Source organism: Schistocerca piceifrons, chromosome 5 (assembly GCF_021461385.2).
Source record: "Schistocerca piceifrons isolate TAMUIC-IGC-003096 chromosome 5, iqSchPice1.1, whole genome shotgun sequence".
Taxonomy (NCBI): Eukaryota; Metazoa; Arthropoda; class Insecta; order Orthoptera; family Acrididae; genus Schistocerca; species Schistocerca piceifrons.
Genome location: NC_060142.1, coordinates 293,772,894 through 293,793,789, shown reverse-complemented (window position 1 = coordinate 293,793,789; position 20,896 = coordinate 293,772,894). Strand labels below are relative to the sequence as shown.

The window sequence follows — 20,896 nt, the reverse complement described above, 5'->3', positions numbered from 1 at the left end:
TAGTTAAATTGATCTAAGTTCAGTGTTGCACAACAGAACAGATTCCTGAACAGAATTCAGTTTCTCAACTAAGGTGAGAATTTGTCTCCAGTCAGCAACATTAATATAGTCAAGAGTCTGGTTTGGAAAGAAGGGGAGGGTCAGGGAAAGGGGAGCATGACAAAAGGAGGCAATGACAATAGGACGTGTAAAGTGCTCCCCACATGCTTTAAAAGAAAGACTTTATCAAGTTCATGCAATTTCCATTTTGTTTATATGGAAGTAACGACCCATAAGTGAGTGGCACTGAACTCTATATATATATATATATATTACCATACTAAAGCACTGGCAGGTCGATAGAAACACAGACAGACACATACATACACACAAAATTCAAGCTTTCGCAACAAACTGTTGCCTCATCAGGAAAGAGGGAAGGAGAGGGAAAGACGAAAGGAAGTGGGTTTTAAGGGAGAGCGTAAGGAGTCATTCCAATCCCGGGAGCGGAAAGACTTACCTTAGGGGGAAAAAAGGACGGGTATACACTCGCGCGCACACACACACATATCCATCCACACATAGACAGACACAAGCAGACATATTTAAAGACAAAGAGTTTGGGCAGAGTTGTCAGTCGAGGCGGAAGTGCAGAGGCAAAGATGATGTTGAATGACAGGTGAGGTACGAGTGGCGGCAACTTGAAATTAGCGGAGATTGAGGCTGGTGGGTAACGGGAAGAGAGGATATATTGAAGAGCAAGTTCCCAACTCTGGAGTTCGGATAGGTTGGTGTTGGTGGGAAGTATCCAGATAACCCGAACGGTGTAACACTGTGCCAAGATGTGCTGGCCGCGCACCAAGGCATGTTTAGCCACAGGGTGATCCTCATTACCAACAAACACTGTCTGCCTGTGTCCATTCATGGGAATGGACAGTTTGTTGCTGGTCATTCCCTCATAGACTGCATCACAGTGTAGGCAGGTCAGTTGGTAAATCACGTGGGTGCTTTCACATGTGGCTCTGCCTTTGATCGTGTACACCTTCCGGGTTACAGGACTGGAGTAGGTGGTGGTGGGAGGGTGCATGGGACAGGTTTTACACCGGGGGCAGTTACAAGGATAGGAGCCAGAGGGTAGGGAAGGTGGTTTGGGGATTTCATAGGGATGAACTAACAGGTTACGAAGGTTAGGTGGACGGTGGAAAGACACTCTTGGTGGAGTGGGGAGGATTTCATGAAGGATGGATCTCATTTCAGGGCAGGATTTGAGGAAGTCGTATCCCTGCTGGAGAACCACATTCAGGGTCTGGTCCAGTCCCGGAAAGTATCCTGTCACAAGTGGGGCACTTTTGTGGTTCTTCTGTGGGGGATTCTGGGTTTGAGGGGATGAGGAAGTGGCTCTGGTTATTTGCTTCTGTACCAGATCGGGAGGATGGTTGTGGGATGCGAAAGCTGTTGTCGGGTTGCTGGTGTAATAGTTCAGGGATTCCGGACTGGAGCAGATTCGTTTGCCACGAAGACCTAGGGTGTAGGGAAGGGACCGTTTGATGTGGAATGGGTGGCAGCTGTCATAATGGAGGTACTGTTGCTTGTTGGTGGGTTTGATGTGGACGGATGTGTGAAGCTGGCCATTGGACAGGTGGAGGTCAACATCAAGGAAAGTGGCATGGGATTTGGAGTAGGACCAGGTGAATCTGATGGAACCAAAGGAGTTGAGGTTGGAGAGGAAATTCTGGAGTTCTTCTTCACTGTGAGTCAAGATCATGAAGATGTCATCAATAAATCTGTACCAAACTTTGGGTTGGCAGGCCTGGGTAACCAAGAAGGCTTCCTCTAAGCGACCCATGAATAGGTTGGAGTACGAGGGGGCCATCCTGGTACCCATGGCTGTTCCCTTTAATTGTTGGTATGTCTGGCCTTCAAAAGTGAAGAAGTTGTGGGTCAGGATGAAGCTGGCTAAGGTGATGAGGAAAGAGGTTTTAGGTAGGGTGGCAGGTGATCAGCGTGAAAGGAAATGCTCCATCGCAGCAAGGCCCTGGACGTGCGGAATATTTGTGTACATTGCCCTCACCCACCTAATCCTTCACCTACACATCACCTCAGCCAATGAACACACCCGTCAACTCCTATCCTTAATAAAAGTCCTTAATCTTTCCTCTCCCACATCCACACCGGTTGTTCAGAGCATCCTCCTACAGGCCAACCGTAAATTAGAACAGCATGCCACCCTCCACCTCAAAAAACTATCCGATCTCCTGGTTTCCCACCTCCGGAAAGGCAACTCACTCACCCTTCACAACCTTTCCAGCAAACCTCAACCTCCTCTCATTGCACACAAACCCAGTCTCTCCCATCTACTCAATCTCCCACTTCCAGCTCCACTCCCTCCAAAATCTCAAAATTCCAATCAACACAATCTGGAACCACAACACCCTAATTCAGTAGTTAACCTTTCCTCCAAACCTCTCTCCCAATCCGAAACCTCTGTCCTATCCAAAGGCCTCACCTTCAGCCCCACTCCCAGATTCAACCAAACAGCCCTCGTCAAAGATTTACTGTCCTACACTCGCACTCTCTGCTGGAAATATCACTTTGCCACCAAGAAAAATGATCCTAATCCTACTCCTAATGATCCAACTCCCCAAGACACCATCCAAATTGAACCCTGCCTGGAACAGTTCCGTCCGCCGTCGCAGCAGGACCCACCTCCTCTTCCTCAAAATCACCCTCTCCAAACCTTCCAGGAATTTCTGACTTCCAGCCTTGCCTCTCAATCCTTCTTAAAAAACCTTAATCCTACTCCCAACATCACCACTGCTGAAGCCCAGGCTATCCGTGATCTGAAGGCTGACCGATCCATCGTCATTCTTCCGGCGGACAAGGGTTCCACGACCATGGTACTTGATCGTCGGGAGTATGTGGCTGAGGGACTGCGTCAGCTTTCAGACAACACCACATACAAAGTTTGCCAAGGTAACCCCATTCCCGATGTCCAGGCGGAGCTTCAAGGAATCCTCAGAACCTTAGGCCCCCTGCAAAACCTTTCACCTGACTCCATCAACCGCCTGACCCCACCAACACCCCGCACCCCTACCTTCTACCTTCTTCCTAAAATCCACAAACCCAATCATCCCGGCCGCCCCATTGTAGCTGGTTACCAAGCCCCCACAGAACGTATCTCTGCCTACGTAGATCAACACCTTCAACCCATTACATGCAGTCTTCCATCCTTCATCAAAGACACCAACCACTTTCTCAAACGCCTGGAATCCTTACCCAATGTGTTACCCCCGGAAACCATCCTTGTAACCATTGATGCCACTTCCTTATACACAAATATTCCGCACGTCCAGGGCCTCGCTGCGATGGATCATTTCCTTTCACGCTGATCACCTGCCACCCTACCTAAAACCTCTTTCCTCATCACCTTAGCCAGCTTCATCCTGACCCACAACTTCTTCACTTTTGAAGGCCAGACATACCAACAATTAAAGGGAACAGCCATGGGTACCAGGATGGCCCCCTTGTACGCCAACCTATTCATGGGTCGCTTAGAGGAAGCCTTCTTGGTTACCCAGGCCTGCCAACCCAAAGTTTGGTACAGATTTATTGATGACATCTTCATGATCTGGACTCACAGTGAAGAAGAACTCCAGAATTTCCTCTCCAACCTCAACTCCTTTGGTTCCATCAGATTCACCTGGTCCTACTCCAAATCCCATGCCACTTTCCTTGATGTTGACCTCCACCTGTCCAATGGCCAGCTTCACATGTCCGTCCACATCAAACCCACCAACAAGCAACAGTACCTCCATTATGACAGCTGCCACCCATTCCACATCAAACGGTCCCTTCCCTACACCCTAGGTCTTCGTGGCAAACGAATCTGCTCCAGTCCGGAATCCCTGAACCATTACACCAACAACCTGACAACAGCTTTCGCATCCCGCAACTACCCTCCCGACCTGGTACAGAAGCAAATAACCAGAGCCACTTCCTCATCCCCTCAAACTCAGAATCCCCCACAGAAGAACCACAAAAGTGCCCCACTTGTGACAGGATACTTTCCGGGACTGGACCAGACTCTGAATGTGGTTCTCCAGCAGGGATATGACTTCCTCAAATCCTGCCCTGAAATGAGATCCATCCTTCATGAAATCCTCCCCACTCCACCAAGAGTGTCTTTCCGCCGTCCACCTAACCTTCGTAACCTGTTAGTTCATCCCTATGAAATCCCCAAACCACCTTCCCTACCCTCTGGCTCCTATCCTTGTAACTGCCCCCGGTTTAAAACCTGTCCCATGCACCCTCCCACCACCACCTACTCCAGTCCTGTAACCCGGAAGGTGTACACGATCAAAGGCAGAGCCACATGTGAAAGCACCCACGTGATTTACCAACTGACCTGCCTACACTGTGATGCATTCTATGTGGGAATGACCAGCAACAAACTGTCCTTTCCCATGAATGGACACAGGCAGACAGTGTTTGTTGGTAATGAGGATCACCCTGTGGCTAAACATGCCTTGGTGCGCGGCCAGCACATCTTGGCACAGTGTTACACTGTCCAGGTTATCTGGATACTTCCCACAAACACCAACCTATCCGAACTCCGGAGATGGGAAGTTGCTCTTCAATATATCCTCTCTTCCCGTTACCCACCAGGCCTCAATCTCCGCTAATTTCAAGTTGCCCCCACTCATACCTCACCTGTCATTCAACATCATCTTTGCCTCTGCACTTCCGCCTCGACTGACATCTCTGCCCAAACTCTTTGTCTTTAAATATGTCTGCTTGTGTCTGTATATGTGTGGATGGATATGTGTGTGTGCGCGCGCGCGAGTGTATACCCGTCCTTTTTTCCCCCTAAGGTAAGTCTTTCCGCTCCCGGGATTGGAATGACTCCTTACGCTCTCCCTTAAAACCCACTTCCTTTTGTCTTTCCCTCTCCTTCCCTCTTTCCTGATGAGGCAACAGTTTGTTGCGAAAGCTTGAATTTTGTGTGTGTGTATGTGTCTGTTTGCGTTTCTATCGACCTGCCAGCGCTTTCGTATGGTAAGTCATATCATCTTTGTTTTTAAATATATTTTTCCCGCGTGGAATGTTTCCCTCTATTATATCTATATAAACAAAGATGATGTGACTTACCAAACGAAAGCACTGGAAGGTCGATAGACACACAAACAAACACAAACACACACACAAAATTCTAGCTTTCGCAACCACCAGTTGCTTCATCAGGAAAGAGGGAAGGAGAGGGAAAGACGAAAGGATGTGGGTTTTAAGGGAGAGGGTAAGGAGTCATTCCAATCCCGGGAGCGGAAAGACTTACCTTAGGGGGAAAAAAGGTAAGTTTGTGTTTGTTTGTGTGTCTGTCGACCTGCCAGCACTTTCATTTGGTAAAAAAACAAAGATGATGTGACATACCAAATGAAAGTGCTGGCAGGTCGACAGACACACAAACAAACAAACACTAACGTGCACACAAAATTCAAGCTTTCGCAACAAACTGTTGCTTCATCAGGAAAGAGGGAAGGAGAGGGAAAGACGAAAGGATGTGGGTTTTAAAGGAGAGGGTAAGAAGCCATTCCAATCCCGGGAGCGGAAAGACTTACCTTAGGGGGAAAAAAGGACGGGTATACACTCGCGCGCGCACACACACACACACACATATCCGTCCACACATATACAGACACAAGCAGACATATTCAAAGGCAAAGAGTTTGGGCAGAGATGTCAGTAGAGGCGGAAGTGCAGAGGCAAAGATGTTGTTGAATGACAGATGAGGTATGAGTGGCGGCAACTTGAAATTAGCGGAGATTGAGGTCTGGTGGATAACGGGAAGAGAGGATATATTGAAGAGCAACATCCCATCTCCGGAGTTCGGATAGGTTGGTGTTGGTGGGAAGTATCCAGATAACCCGGACAGTGTAACACTGTGCCAAGATGTGCTGGCCATGCACCAAGGCATGTTTAGCCACAGGGTGATCCTCATTACCAACAAACACTGTCTGCCTGTGTCCATTCATGCGAATGGACAGTTTGTTGCTGGTCATTCCCACATAGAATGCGTCACAGTGTAGGCAGGTCAGTTGGTAAATCATGTGGGTGCTTTCACACGTGGCTCTGCCTTTGATCGTGTACACCTTCCGAGTTACAGGACTGGAGTAGGTGGTGGTGGTGGGAGGGTGCATGGGACAGGTTTTACACCGGGGGCGGTTACAAGGGTAGGAGCCAGAGGGTAGGGAAGGTGGTTTGGGGATTTCATAGGGACCCAGTCATCTCGAGGCAGGTGAAAATCCCTGACCCCGCTGGGAATCGAACCCGGTAAACTGACTTGAGAACACAGCCAAATTAGCAGCAGGCAGAATGGGTCATTACTTACCAAAAGCAAGCAAACTGTCAAGGGCTGCCGAATAACACATTCACAAGCCGAAAAATCTATACTTATACTTTAGAATACATAGTTCCTTCCTAAGGAAAGGAGGGGGTAAGACTCAGACCTCAGGTAATCTGAAATAGGCTCAAATGCGCTGAAATAACTTACTAAAATGTTGTTGTTGTTGTTGTTCTACACAGTTTCCCAATAATTAATTGGGGACCCTCTTCTTACAGATTTTCATGAACTCCTATTCTGGTAACAAGAAACACACACGTAATAAATAAATTATATTACCCACTGTAATTAAAACTGAAGACAGTAGTTTGTGTGTGTATCCTCAATTTCCTTCACTTGAGTAAACATTTGCATTCTAAATAGAAACAACACACAGTAGAAATCAATATTGCCAGCATCAAAGTCAAAGATTTAGTAATAATTAGATTATAGCAATGAAGTATAAAGTTTTTAAATGAAAGTTTATATTTCTTCCTGTACAGTCTTCTTTACAGGTTTATGTCAGATCCAGTCACAATATGAAACTATTTGTAGTCCAATTAACATCTTAATCACATGAAGGCACAGTGTTCTTCGATGAAAATACTTTGTTACATCTATACAGTCTTCTTTGTGGGCAAAATGCCCACAGAAAGATACAATGTAAAATTATTTGGTTTTCAACACTGACAATACTTCAAGCAAAATGCATAATAAACATTTACATCACACTAACGGTTCTCTTGTTTTCCACTTCTTAAATATATCAAAGGTAAGGCACATAATTATGAGCTCGTTGTTTTAAGGAAAGGCCACATAAATGATTATCTACAGCTCATAAGACCCTCAATATTCAAACTCAAAGAATGAGGAAACACAACCATGGTGCTGAACATGCATCTCTGAGAATGAAATGATGTGATGGCTCCATGCCACACACAAAATATGTAAGCATATAAAATCCATTTGCCATCATTCTCATACAAAACACTTAACTGTATTGCATACATCTCCTACATCAATGATATTACAAATTAACATTCAGTTACTCAAACCAGATATCACACTCCTGCATGAGACTCATTAGTAGTGTAGTTTCTTACAACAACCACCAGGTACAAGTGAAATATATTATTAATACACAGCACATGCATGTAATGATTCTTTTTTACCCTAAAACCTTCAAAGAAAAGGTGAGTGCTAAAACTTAAAGCTGCCACTAATGTGTAATTAAATGCTTATAATATAATGCAGTGAAGGTTGTGCACGCGAGAGCTGTGTTATATGTTCAATTAAGTATAAAACTAAACACTTGTGAAACAGTTGTCTCCTCTATTCAATGTGCGCTCTGCATTTCATGCAAGCAGCATCACACACGATAGATATCTGTTTCACAATACTTGTTTTTATATTCACTGATAGCTGTTTTACAAAATTATACAGACTGAAGAAAGTTAAGTAATATTAACCGTTTAATACTATTATTCTTTTTCCAGTTTTCTCTGTTATCTTCTTACAAAACCACCCTAAATATGCTTTTACATGTACAAATTAATGTATTAGCATAGTACATACAAAATAAATTAAATGCAAGAGTAACACACACATAAAAAACAGAAAGAAATAAACTATAACATTTCAAGGAAACTTAACAATTTTTTCAGACATTTACACACACTGCAGTTCTCATCTGGCTGATTAACTTACTTGGTACTAGTCTCTCTTTCTCCTATTGCTTCCCTGACTGACACTGACACTGACACACACACACACACACACACACACACACACACACACACTTTTCAATGTGCCGTTACATCATTTGACCAGACCATGACAGAACACATTGTGCTCTCCGAGCAAGTGTCCCCTCCAACGTTTTTTCACTTTTCTACACTCACTGGCAGATAACTGAATGTCTTCTATTATTTCACAGAAGAGGTATCATAATAAACATCATGTACCACACAAAAGCAGTACATTTTCTCCATGTACCAAAAATACTGGATAGTTTTTAATTATAACAAGTATAATACAACACTCAATTGCTGAGCACATTTTATACTGTAACATAATATCACATGTTGTTCGCAACCTTTCTAAAGGTTGAGTGACCGGGGCTGTAGAGCAGACTGATTGAGGTACCTGTGGGCCTGTTCAGTTAGTTCCAACTGATCTCTTGTACGACCACAAGCTACCATCTCCCATCGCACATCAAGCTGTAAGAGGGAGGGAAAAAAAGGAAAACTAAATTAATTGACAGGCAGTGGAATATGATTGCTACCTCTAAGGCTTCACATTAGCCTAGTGTCTGATACTAATTCTCATTTGCATTGCATTGAACATGCTTTTGAGTTTCAGTATTTGACAAACTAGACCAAAGTGGCAGCCGAAAACAACATGAGGGAATACAGAGTACCCCCAAAGCCATGATAACATTACCGTGTCAGAAACAAAGATATCGAGAAAATGTAGATGCAGGACAACTTTAAGGATAACAATTCAAAAACAGCTAGCAGCCAAATTGTACTAAGTATGATTAAAGTAACTTGTGACTTCTGACAGTTTGGCATGGAGGTAGCGAAGGATAGTTTTGTTGTCAGCACATGTCAAGAAAGCCACACAAACAACATGTTGTTGATTACTGTTTACTTATGGTCAGACAACAAGGTGAACTAAAGGTAGCACAGGGGAAAGTTCGCCATCGGCATTACCTAAACGGTGATACTACTTCCCCTCCTGCCAAAAATAGCAAGTTATTTTAATCAGACAGTAACTGCAATATATTCTAAACAGAACCTCAGGTCAACAAAGTAATTACTGCAACAAGATACATGGTTACACAATGTCATCATTATAGCAATCTTCATCTGCATTATTCCAATAGAAGTGTCTTTATCAGTAACTGAATCATTTACGAGAGGACAGTGTGCAAATTTGTTCTCCAGCAAATCACCACTTTTAAGTCGGTAGGAATACACCCTTATAAAATGAGGAGGAGATGGGGGAGTACACCTGAAATGCCTCATACTGTTATATTGTTATCTACAGAAGAAAATGAAGGGATGGATGTATTGATGAATTCTATTACAAATCTTTACAGCAATCATCACATTTCCATTCTCCCTACAGCTTCTTATGAATACTTAGCTACAGTCACTGTCATAAATATGCAAAGCGGGCTTTCCATGGCAGCATTTATTGGCTAGTATAACGAGTGAAACATGAATAAAAATCCTTCTGAGTACAACTAAATTTCCAATTATAAATCGAAACAAAAGGAAATAAAAGTTAATGGCCTTTTTTAGCTATTGCTGACTACTGGTTCCAGGAGGTGGACTCAGGTTTTCATGTAACAGTCAACATCAATTCAATCGCAGTTCAGTTCTTTCGGAGTTAACAGTATGAAGGTGTTATTGACCTTACGAGGCATAAAGGTGAATAAAAAGATATACTGGATGCAGTTCGAAAGATTTCTGTCATTTGCAATGAGAGTATGTGTTATGATTTGTTTCACTTTATCATCTATTGTTAGAATACTGATGTTACACACAGATAAACATTGCTCAATTTGGACCATGCCAGGTGAAAATGGGCCTTTATAAAGACACTTTTAACAGATTCTTGTTGTAGCCAGCTGAACTAAACAGCATAGAAAAAGAATGAGAAGATGAAATGGTTATATAACTTCAAGCAGGGAGACAACAACACTCTTTGCTACCGAAAGTAAAGACATCAAGTAAAGACATGAGTGATAAGAACTGAATGTAGATAAACTAATTATTTTCTGGTTTTGATCTTACAGAATACCAACAACAGTAGTATTCACAGATCGTCTGAATCATAGATGCTCATTTATCACACAAAGACACGAAACATGTTTACCTTAGTGTGCATACATCAAACAGAACAATCATATTGGAAGGGGGGGGGGGGGGGGGGGGGGGGGGAACAAACTCCCCGAATACTATGAATCATAGCGAATCAGAGCAAAACACTTCACTGCAACTACTTTTAAGTGCCACAAAGATGAAGGAATAATAATGAGTCAAATGTTTCACACCTGTGTATTAAGCTTCATATATTTAGAAAATTGTAATATCTCACCTTTGGCAGCCCACGAATATTGGTGACTTCCCCGAAGTTTATCCTCTTCACAGCAGATTTGAACAATCCAAGAGGCTGAGGAAGGACAAGAAATTGAGTGCTACAGACCACCACAGTGAACTACCCTTTACAAATACAGTTGTTTCAAAAGTAATGTCATTCAGTACAGTATCTTTCACATATTACCTTCCATGTTCAAATAGTTAAGCTGCTAACTGTCATTATGAAGGACAGGTTGCAATACATCAAGTTCATTTGGAAATTATACGTCTCATGATGAATGTACGTTTTATCATTAAAAACATGTTAAATAATAAGTCAGAGAGAAAGTTTTGACATTTTAGGATTTCCAGGGATATTATGATTTTGAAATATTCTCTGCCAGCAACACTCTGGTGAATACCCAAGAATATTTCAAAAACAGTAAGAAAATTGTTTGTTTAAACTTGTGCAATTGTTAATGCCTATAACTACAGCCAGGAAAAACAACAATGCGAAATCTGCGATTTTTAGCGACAAAACACTAAGCCAACAGTTTTCAGGAAATGCTGTTCCGATTCGTCCGTCTGCCGTGGTAATTTGAGTTCCGCCCCAGTGCTGTACTGGGGCTACCACTCTGTGCTGGTACTGGCGTGCTGCGACACCCAGACAGAGGAGAGTAGGAGAGTATGCTTTGCCTGCTTACAGGGAGGACATTTTTGGCTAGTGATCCTGTATTACTAGAATGTGTGTGCGGTTTTTTTTTTTTTTTTTTTTTTTTTTTTTTTTTTTTTTTTTTTTTTTTTTTTGCATGCGCTATATGAGTGCCTGTTGACATTAATGTGTCAATTTGAGCTGTGGTGGCTATTTGCTTCTGTGTAAATGACTGAGGAAAACAAAGCTTAGTTAGCTCAGTTGGCTTAAAGGCAGAGATGGGCTTTTGTATTCAACCATAATTGCTGAAGTGGAACACTGCAGTTGAGTGCTGCTGTCGTATGTTCTGCTAACACATGACAACAGTGTTCACCACCTTGTCCAGCTTGGGTCTAAGGAGCTAACCCTCCCAAGTGTTAAGATTTAAATTAAGCTACAGTTAGTGCCAGTAAAAATAAAAAGGGTTAGTCCCACTAATTCAAAATCATAAGAACTAAGTGACCGTAATGTGTAACTTAAAGTGACATTATAGTTATTGAGACTAAGCAGTTGTTGTAGAGTTGTAGCTGGGCAGTAGTTTGTGTATAGTTGAATCAGTGGCCACCACACTAGCTAACTTGAAGTTTGCGGATATATGTCTTAAAAACCTTCTATGTGGTGTGTGCATCAACCCTGTGAAATGTGATGTACTTGTATAGTGAAGTAGTTTTATAATCATTATTAACAGAACTTGTTTTTGCATTGTAATTGTTAAAATTACTTAGTTGCGGTTTTTACCAGAGATTTATAATAATCAGTTTGGAGTTCCAGAGTTTGCTTGGTTTACTGTTTATTCACTCCATTTTAAGGCTGGTTATTTTGTGCTTTCTTCATGGTTGTATTCTTTTAAGAGGTAGGTCTGATGGTTCATTATTATTTATTCCGCTTTCTGTTATAGAGTGAGGTTCTGCCTCCAGCTATTTCCTCCATAAGGATCCTCACAAATCACTGTTCCCTGCCATCGCGTACCTCAGTGGCAGGGAGCTATGGTGCCTGGCATTTGGTGTCTGTCCATCACCATATTGCTGAGCCTAGATTCGCGGCTCTGAGATTCTGTGGAATTGGGATTTCCAAAGCATAAATATAAGGGAGCAAGATTAATAACTGAAATTTAATTATTAATCTTTTTATTCACATTAGCATTGTCTTGACTGCATAGTATATAATACATACAGTTCTACTTTCTCAATACATTATTCTCGAAGAGTAAACCATGTTTGACAGTCCATTCGCTCATCACCTTGGCTGTTGTTCTTTACAGGCCAGTTCAAAATTTATTCACAGAAAGGCAGGATGTTGTTCAGGCAGAAAACTTTTGGAGTTTTTCAGAGTTCCTGGTTGTACGAAGTGTGATTGGAAAGTTTTAAGAATGGGCTTGTAATTGTACAATGGTAGTACTTACATGCTACTGTGATGCATCTCCTTCAAAATATTCCCCTCATGACTGAACACACCGACTCCAACGGTGTTTCCACATTTGGAAAGATCCCTGGAAATTTTTTTCCTGAAGTGTGTTAAGGACGCTACCCTTATTTTCCTGGACGTCTTCAATCGAGTCAAATCGCTTCCCTTTCAGTGAAAGCTTCAGTTTAGGAAACAGGTAGAAGTCCACAGGGGCCAAATCAGGGGAATACAGCAGTTGTGGAAGCACAGGAATTTTGAATTTGGTAAAACATTCAACGATGGAGAAGGCATGATGAGTCAGACCATTGTAACGGTGTAGCACCCAACTCCTGTCTTTCCACAATGCAAGCCTTTTCCTCTGCACCTTTTCGTGCAAACGCTCTAGGACACATTTGCAGTATTCCTGGTTAACTGTCTGTCCTCCAGGGGTAAATTCATACACACAACACGGTAGAATTGAAAGAAATCACCAACATTGTCTTCACCTTCGACCGACTTTGCTGTGCTTTTTTTGGTCGTGGTGAACCTGGAGTCTTCCTCTGCGAAGACTGCACTTTGGTTTCAGGATCATATCCATATACCCACGATTCATCACCTGTAATTACCCTATTTAACAAATCTGGGTTATTTTTAGCCCGATTAATCAGTTCTTGGTACACTTCAAGTCAGTATTGTCCCTGATCACTTGACAACACTTTTGGAATGAATTTTGCGGACACTTGATGCATGTTCAGATCTTCAGTTGAAATTGATTGAACTGCATAGAAACTTAAACAAAGTTCATCAGCCATCTCCCTAATTTAAGTCTATAATCAGAGCGCACTAAGTCGGGAACTTTCACAACATTTTCATTCGTTTTTTAGGTGGAAGGACGGTCGGACTGTAGGGAAGCAGCCTACTCACGCCGTAATAAATTCACATCTGTCTTTCCATTGTGTGCCAGTCAGTCCGCTGTAACTAGCTCTGACGTTTTAAAGTATTGCGCAACATTTATGACGTCAGAGCTAGTTACAGCGGACTGGCTGGCACACAATGGAAAGACTGATGTGAATTTATTACGGCGTGAGTAGGCTGCTTCCCTACAGGACCACGGTTCATCTTTAAATGATGTGCAGCCATTTTTAAATCTGTTGAACCAGACAAAAACATTTGACTGGCTCATACAATTATCTCCAAAAGCTGTTTTTAATAGTTCGTATGTCTCAGAAGCCGATTTCCCAGTTTTAAAACAAAATTTCACACAAACTCATAGACCCGTTTTTACGTCCATTTTCACGCAGACAGAATCCGGCAACGAGCCCTAACAGACCCGCACTCAACCAGCTGCCACGATGAACTGAGTAAAGGAAATGCAGTTTCCTGTCAGAGGGGATTCAAGGACAAGGCAATGTCTCACTCCCCACCCTCCATGTACCTGCCTGACAAACCAGTAAGCATTAGCGGATCCATTCTTAAAACTTTCCAATCACACCTTGTATTAGACAGGAACCTTTCCTGATGGGTACCCTAGTTTTTCTGCTGCAGTCAACAGATAATGTTGCAGACCCATGAAAGACTAATCAGTCAATACAATATGTATATACATAAGAACGTAAGAAAGCGCACATACAGGGTGTCTACATGGACAAGGAAAAAAATTCCCGGATTTCCCGGTTAATTGACCGTATACTATTCCTTGGCACTGTAAAACTCATTAATCATTTCAATGTTTATGGTTTTATATACCAACGTACAATTTCCCGCCACTTTAGCAAACGAAACTCAAGGCGGGAGGGGGGGGGGTCCCTATTTTGAAACACCTAAACACCTTTGATGTACACTGCATATTTTCGTATTACAAAGGTATAAATTCGAATTCCACCAAATACCACATGTTACTTTCCAAAGCACTGAAATCGAGATTGCGATGCGCTTTTGTAAGCGACTCATCACTGATGTCACGTGATCTCGCCAGCTGATGACAGCATAATAGGGCACGTGATGTAGTCAGCCAATAGCAAGATCACTCTTAAGTAGTGCGAAAACACAAATAAGAGAAGTTAATGGTTTAAATTAATATACATAGCATTCACATATAATATTGGTCTCCAAGATTAATAAGCTGGGAGAGAAGCTAAGCTTCCACATATATTGTTGATCTTTTCTGCGTGTGATATACTTTAAGATACATCACACAAATGTGCCAGTAAAATTTTTAATAACGGCGTAAATGTGTGATCTTCTGAGCACAAAATTCTTCTAAATGGCTGTGTTCGAAGAGTGGATTTTTAAATGAAAGTCAAACGCTTTGTTATTTACAAAATTCATCATACATCCTCGCACATAGTTCATCTTGCGTAAAAAGAAATTTGTTTTTAATGTATGTAACGCTTTTCAAACCACCGTTCGCAATATTTTCCCGCTACCTGTTAGAAATAGGTTCGTTAAAGCAGTTGCAAGAGAGCGCCAGATAACGGTCGTCACCGTGCGATGACGCAGGAAGGCCATATGTTCGTACGTGTAAAACATTAAAAGATCTTACATTAGGTCATAAAAGAAACAACACATCACAGGATACTTCAAGAGCATCGGAATTTCGTGAACCATACTAAAATGCATAATTCGGCTTAAAGTACACATTCGTATGTCCATATTCGAATGTAACTTTTCTTGGAGTACCAGTATTGTAGTATCTCAAGTTTGGTTTTTTTATTATGGCATAAGGTCATATGTGCACTTGAAATCGGTGAACAGTTGAAACCAACCAACAGTGTGAAATGAAACAGTTTGTTTCAAATAAACTGACTGCCTCAGCAGAAAAGATTAATAGAAGCCAAATCTCTTTAGCAAAGCGAGAAAGATAACTTCATTGTTCTGTAAAGAGATTAATGCTTGACTGTCAGAAAGGTGGAAGTAAAATCTGAAACTAATGACATATTTTAGCCATCCGTAATTATGCGAACGTATTTTAATTCATTTGATATCTCCCAGTCACAAAAATTCGTTTTATCATTTAACGTGAGAGCAATAAACGAAGAGGAAACAACAAAATCACTGAACGTGAACACAGGTCACGTGGAGACGACCCACCTCCCCACCACAACTCAAGACTGCTCTGTGCATCAGGCCCGGATTTACTATATTTCTGAACTGCAGCAATATTAGGTAGTGGCGCCAAGCCACACTTCTTTAACAAGAAGCGGGAGAAGATACTACTCATACGCGACTCAACTACGCATGCCCAAGAGCCCGCCCGCAACTGCTCAAAGAAATCTAATTTAAACAGTCTTCACGTCACGCTCATGGGAGGCAATTTGTTGTTATGAAGCATTGCATAGTCTTCCAAAATTCTTTGATACATTTTGCTGTTGGCAGACGCTTGGATGAGCACTGTGTTTTGTTGTTGTATACGGCGCATTTCCTTTGCAACTGAAGTTTATTTTACTTGTTTTTTTCTTTCTCGTTCATGTTTCGTTGCTGCAGTGTTATTCTGCAGTAGCGAGGTACAGTAATATCCTTTGTTAGAGTATTGGTTCTTACCACTCAATAACACAAAATTTTAACTGAAAAGTAAAACAATGAAAAATTCCCGGAATTGTAAACAATTCCCGGGTTTCTCCCGGATGAAAAAATTCCCGGGTTTTTCCGGGATCTCCCGGTTGTCCCGGGTCGTATACACCCTGACATAGAAAATATGTCACCTTTCCTTATCTTCCAATACTTGTGAATTGCTTCAGAAATCTGGTCTCCTCATGGCTGCCCCTACGACTTGAAATCTATTACAACAGGTTTGAAACTTTTAACTCTGAGATCTCTCACACAGAATAAACAGTCTGTCCAGTTTCTTTAGTTTACTTTTTGTAACACTGAAATCCACAACACAGGGTAAGAAACTGAGTCCTCTAACTGGAAATTAATGTTGACTTACCAAGAATCAATTAAGGGAGTGCGATTCTTTTTCTCAGCTGTGCGCTTGTCTCAGAACAGATGAAGTTCTGTGTATTTTCTGGTATACTCTTGGAAGCATTCACCATATTACAAAAAAACCAGTAAGCTCAATTGTCAACCTAATACTGCAATCCATGTTTAACTGCAAGGAAAATAAATACTGCAACAATAATAAAAACAATTGCAGCTTGTTGTTTTCTTGTGAACACTACTGATAATTATATCTAGGGGTGCAAGCAGAAGCTATTAAATGATATGCAGCATAATTAGTGCTGCAATCAAATTTTCAAAGGGGTATAAGTAACAACTGACACCTCTTTTCTCTTAAAAGGGCGTGAATCATTGACTGATGCATCTATAAAAATAACATTGTCTTCAGAATCCTACAGAATGTATACAAACTGGTGGATTGATACCCAACTGCCGAACTGTGCAATCACAAATGCAGTATCCGAAGCAATAGCGAACTCAAAATCATCAAATTACTTAGTAGTACTCTTTTAAAACTATACAATTCAAAAAGGGAAAATATCAAATATGGCACTTTAGTCATGCAAACACATAAATCAAAATATCAGTGTTGGATTACCTTTCAAACTAGCTACTCCCCAGTCTACACAGCACAGTGTGCTGTCACCACAAACATTATTCACCAACTAGTAAAAATTATATTGAACACATACTGAATTAAATATACTCCGTTTTACTGCCAGAACATTGTTTGCATGTCGTTATGCGTCCTGTGCTCTGCTTGGTTGTCAGAAGCAAACTGGGTGGGTGCCACGTTGTGTGTTTGTGTGTGTGTGTGTGTGTGTGTGTGTGTGTGTGTGTGTGTGTGTGTGTGTGTGTCATCTATTCAGATGAAGTTACGTTTGGCTGAAAGCTTTGTTTAACAGTCTTTTTGTGGTGCCTATCTGCAACTCTGCATATCTGCTATATGGTCAATAATAACTATCTTTTTTGTAATACTATAATTATTCCATCCAGGATTGTCCACTGTTTGTTAGTAAATATTTAGCTGCACAAATTTAAAAGACTGTCACACTACATGAGCAAAGATGAACAAAGCCTTAGTTCTTTGAAACTGGCTGTTAATAAAACATGCTGATCGGGAACTTCATGAATGGAACTTTGCTTTTGCAAAAAAACTTCCAACACTTTTTTCTTCCAAAATGGCTGCCATTTTCTTCATCTGGCTGAATTTAATGTTTCAAAACTGAGTTCTGTTTAAAAGCTGCAGCATTTTCCCAGCGGTGAATCGAATTTGTTGCAGATTTCAGGTCTTTCTGGACAATATTGTCTTTTCCCACCCAATTCGACAATCTGTGACTATTCACGGGCATTCATAGCTGCATCACCCATGCTTGACAACACTACAGATGGAACTGGCAAGACAGTTTGTGCAGAATTAGAACTAAACATATGGTAACCCTATTTTACAGTTACGAGAAGACTTTCAGCGCAGTTGAAAAACATTACAGATTTCATTATGCAAACGCTATGGCAGAGAATGAGATTTTGTTTTCCAATTTTTATTGCACAGAATGCAGGCACTATAGGATGTAGTGACAGATGGCCACCACTGTAGACACACTACAATTCTGACCGCTAGAGGGTAAAGGAGCAGTGCGGGGAAACAAACTCTGCCTTCCCTTCACAGGGCAGTAGCCTACAGTGGAACTGACATACTGCCACAGATATTGCCCATTTCTACTGATGTTGCAGGAGTCGTAATCAAAATCCGTGATGGACCAGGATTAGTCGCTTCACTTATTTCAAAGTAAGAAAACAACAGACAACGCATAAGAAAAAGCTTTCAGGGACAGCTACTGACCAATTGCTTGTTAAGATTACATGAGTACTGTTAACGACTGATTACAGGCCCAATTTCTGGCAGTATTCAATGCAACCATAATTGGAAACATCCACCACCTAATTTGGGACATTAAAAGCATACTTATTATATTGTCTTTTGAGCTTTAGCTAACAAACGTCTTTCTTTGTTATAAAATGCTAGGTCCCACAGATGGATAATACACTGCATTATGCAATGTTTATCTTGAATAGACAATTTAACTGCCCAAAATTGACATGGCACCAGATCATATGTTGTTGCTTCATTATCTTTTTATTTTGCAAAAAGTTTCTTACGTACATTACCTATCCAAATTGGGCTTTGGCAGATGATGTACAACACCAGTAACTGAAAACTGGTTAGATTTTCAATATTTATATGCAGAAAATAAAGCAATTTTGAACTATCTCTGATATTTTGAACTATCTCTGATAAAATAGTTCATATGGATACAGTTCGCCACTGAACAGGGTCAATTAAGTAATTGCATGTTTTCGCATTTTAGGCAGAATTCACATCTATTTTGCATTTGTTGCAAAATGCAAATTTTTTTCAATCCCTAGTAATAACCATTCTTGTACAAATCTGAATGACAGACGTATATTATTATTATGTAGACATCACTAATGTTGCATACAAGGACACAACCAGGACCTAAGTTAAGTTCTCAATTTATAATCAAAATAATTCTGATAAAATAAATGCAAATGGCAGCCAAGGTCATATAATTGACAGTTAAATATCTTGGTGTGAAGGGGTCTTTTGTACTGAAGTTTACTTCAAATTGTCTAATGCGATACTGGAAAGGTTGTCCATAGACCTACTGCTAAATGTAATTTTTCTTTTCTACCCGCAATTGTTAAGCATCAATGAGTACACTATTATCACTATCAAACTCCATAATGGGAGAGCCACAAAAATGAAAAACAAAATGCAATGCAGCTATACTGTACAGAATGACATTACCAATGAACAGGATATTAAAAAAAAAACCTGTGTACACAACCAAAATACAGTGCTTCCACAGCTACAGACTGAAGTTACGAAGTGCAGAGAATACTTCATTTTTCACTACACAACGATCATACTGACAGTGCTAAGAAATTATCTAATGATGAACAAGGCACTAAACTAATCATAGAACTCTTAATACTGAAAGCTATTGTGCTAAAATGAATTATCAAAATGCATACAAAATCTGCATCAAAGCAGTTATAGATGGAAACATCTACTACTTTAGTGGTGCATCATTATCATCTACAATCATATCAAGCACTGAAAATCATGCAAACGGCTTTTTGCTGATACTACTAAGGCAGCATTTGAGTAGAACTAAGATAATATCAAGCAAAGGCTAAAAATCTAAATTTCAAAACATAAGAGCTTGATTGAGAAAACAAGGAACATACCTTTGCGGCAGGTGAAAGTTTCCGAATATTAGGCGGAGGATTTTCATTAACTCCTAGCTCATCCGCTTCTGGGAGTACTTCTCTCAGTATGTATGGTGGGGAAAACAGAACTGACGTGTCTGCCTCCAGTGATTTACTCTGTGTGAGCAAATACAACAGGAGAATAAATTACAAAGAATCGCACTTTCTAATGCATGGAATAATTTTAATTCAAATGTTAGCTGGGGGAAAAAATAATGTCAGATATATAATTGTCATTCATATATAGTTAGCAAATTGTCAGCTCGCACTCTGATTTAGTATTACTGCTTCTCAAATGGGTTGTAAGCTTAGTCAGCATTATCTAGTTGCGTTTACGTTCCTCATTTGAACTGACAACTTTAGCACATCAATATGCTCTCATACATGAAGTGTTCACAATGGCCAAGAGAAATATTTTCTGCACCTCCTAATGAAGCTACTTTTCATGGAATGTACCCATCCAATTTTCTGCATTTTTTATTATACAGTAATGTACACAACTCTTTCCTATTTAATGCACAACTGTTTACTTAAATAAAGGCCATTGTGAACTTGTGCTGCCTCACCATTCGGACAGCAGAGTCGCTTTCCTGACATCGGAAACATCAGAACAGACCATTGCCTAGAAAGTCAAGACACGTTTTAAAAACCCACAAAGCCAAATTCACTGGAACTGCTGCACACATATGGATGATATCTTTGCACATCACTGTTTGCATATTTGTTTTAGATCTAAACCCCCCCAAAGAAAATGAAGTGCACTCTCTACCACGAACAGTGTGTTTTGTTTGTTGCACACTTAATTTTTGTAAGGATTATCAGTGTATGAGATCACTGTGTTTAAGTTACTTGTTGTTGTTGTTGTTGTTGTTATTGTTGTGGCCTTCAGTCCAGAGACTGGTTTGATGCAGCTCTCCATGCTACTCTATCCTGTGCAAGCTTGTTCATCTCCCAGTACCTACTGCAACCTAGACCCTTCTGAATCTGTTTAGTGTATTCATCTCTTGGTCTCTCTCTACGATTTTTGCCCTCCACGCTGCCCTCCAACACTAAATTGGTGATCCCTTGATGCCTCAGAATATGTCCTACCAAGCGATCCCTTCTTCTAGTCAAGTTATGCAACAAATTTCTCTTCTCCCCAATTCT

The 20,896-nt window shown here is 41.0% G+C and overlaps 1 protein-coding gene across 1 annotated transcript in view; it reads right to left on the bottom strand.

Moving 5' to 3' along the window:
* Positions 1-6,823: 6,823 nt before the first annotated feature.
* The window catches only part of LOC124798952 (myb-related protein A), a 71,664-nt gene continuing 57,591 nt past the window's right edge, over positions 6,824-20,896 (bottom strand). Inside the window, exons 14-16 of the mRNA XM_047262485.1 lie at positions 19,730-19,867; positions 10,463-10,537; positions 6,824-8,574 (exon numbers count right to left, since the gene is read on the bottom strand). Of these exons, the coding sequence (XP_047118441.1) occupies positions 8,455-8,574; positions 10,463-10,537; positions 19,730-19,867 (333 nt within the window). The 3' untranslated portion in view covers positions 6,824-8,454. The remainder of the gene's footprint in view (positions 8,575-10,462; positions 10,538-19,729; positions 19,868-20,896) is intronic.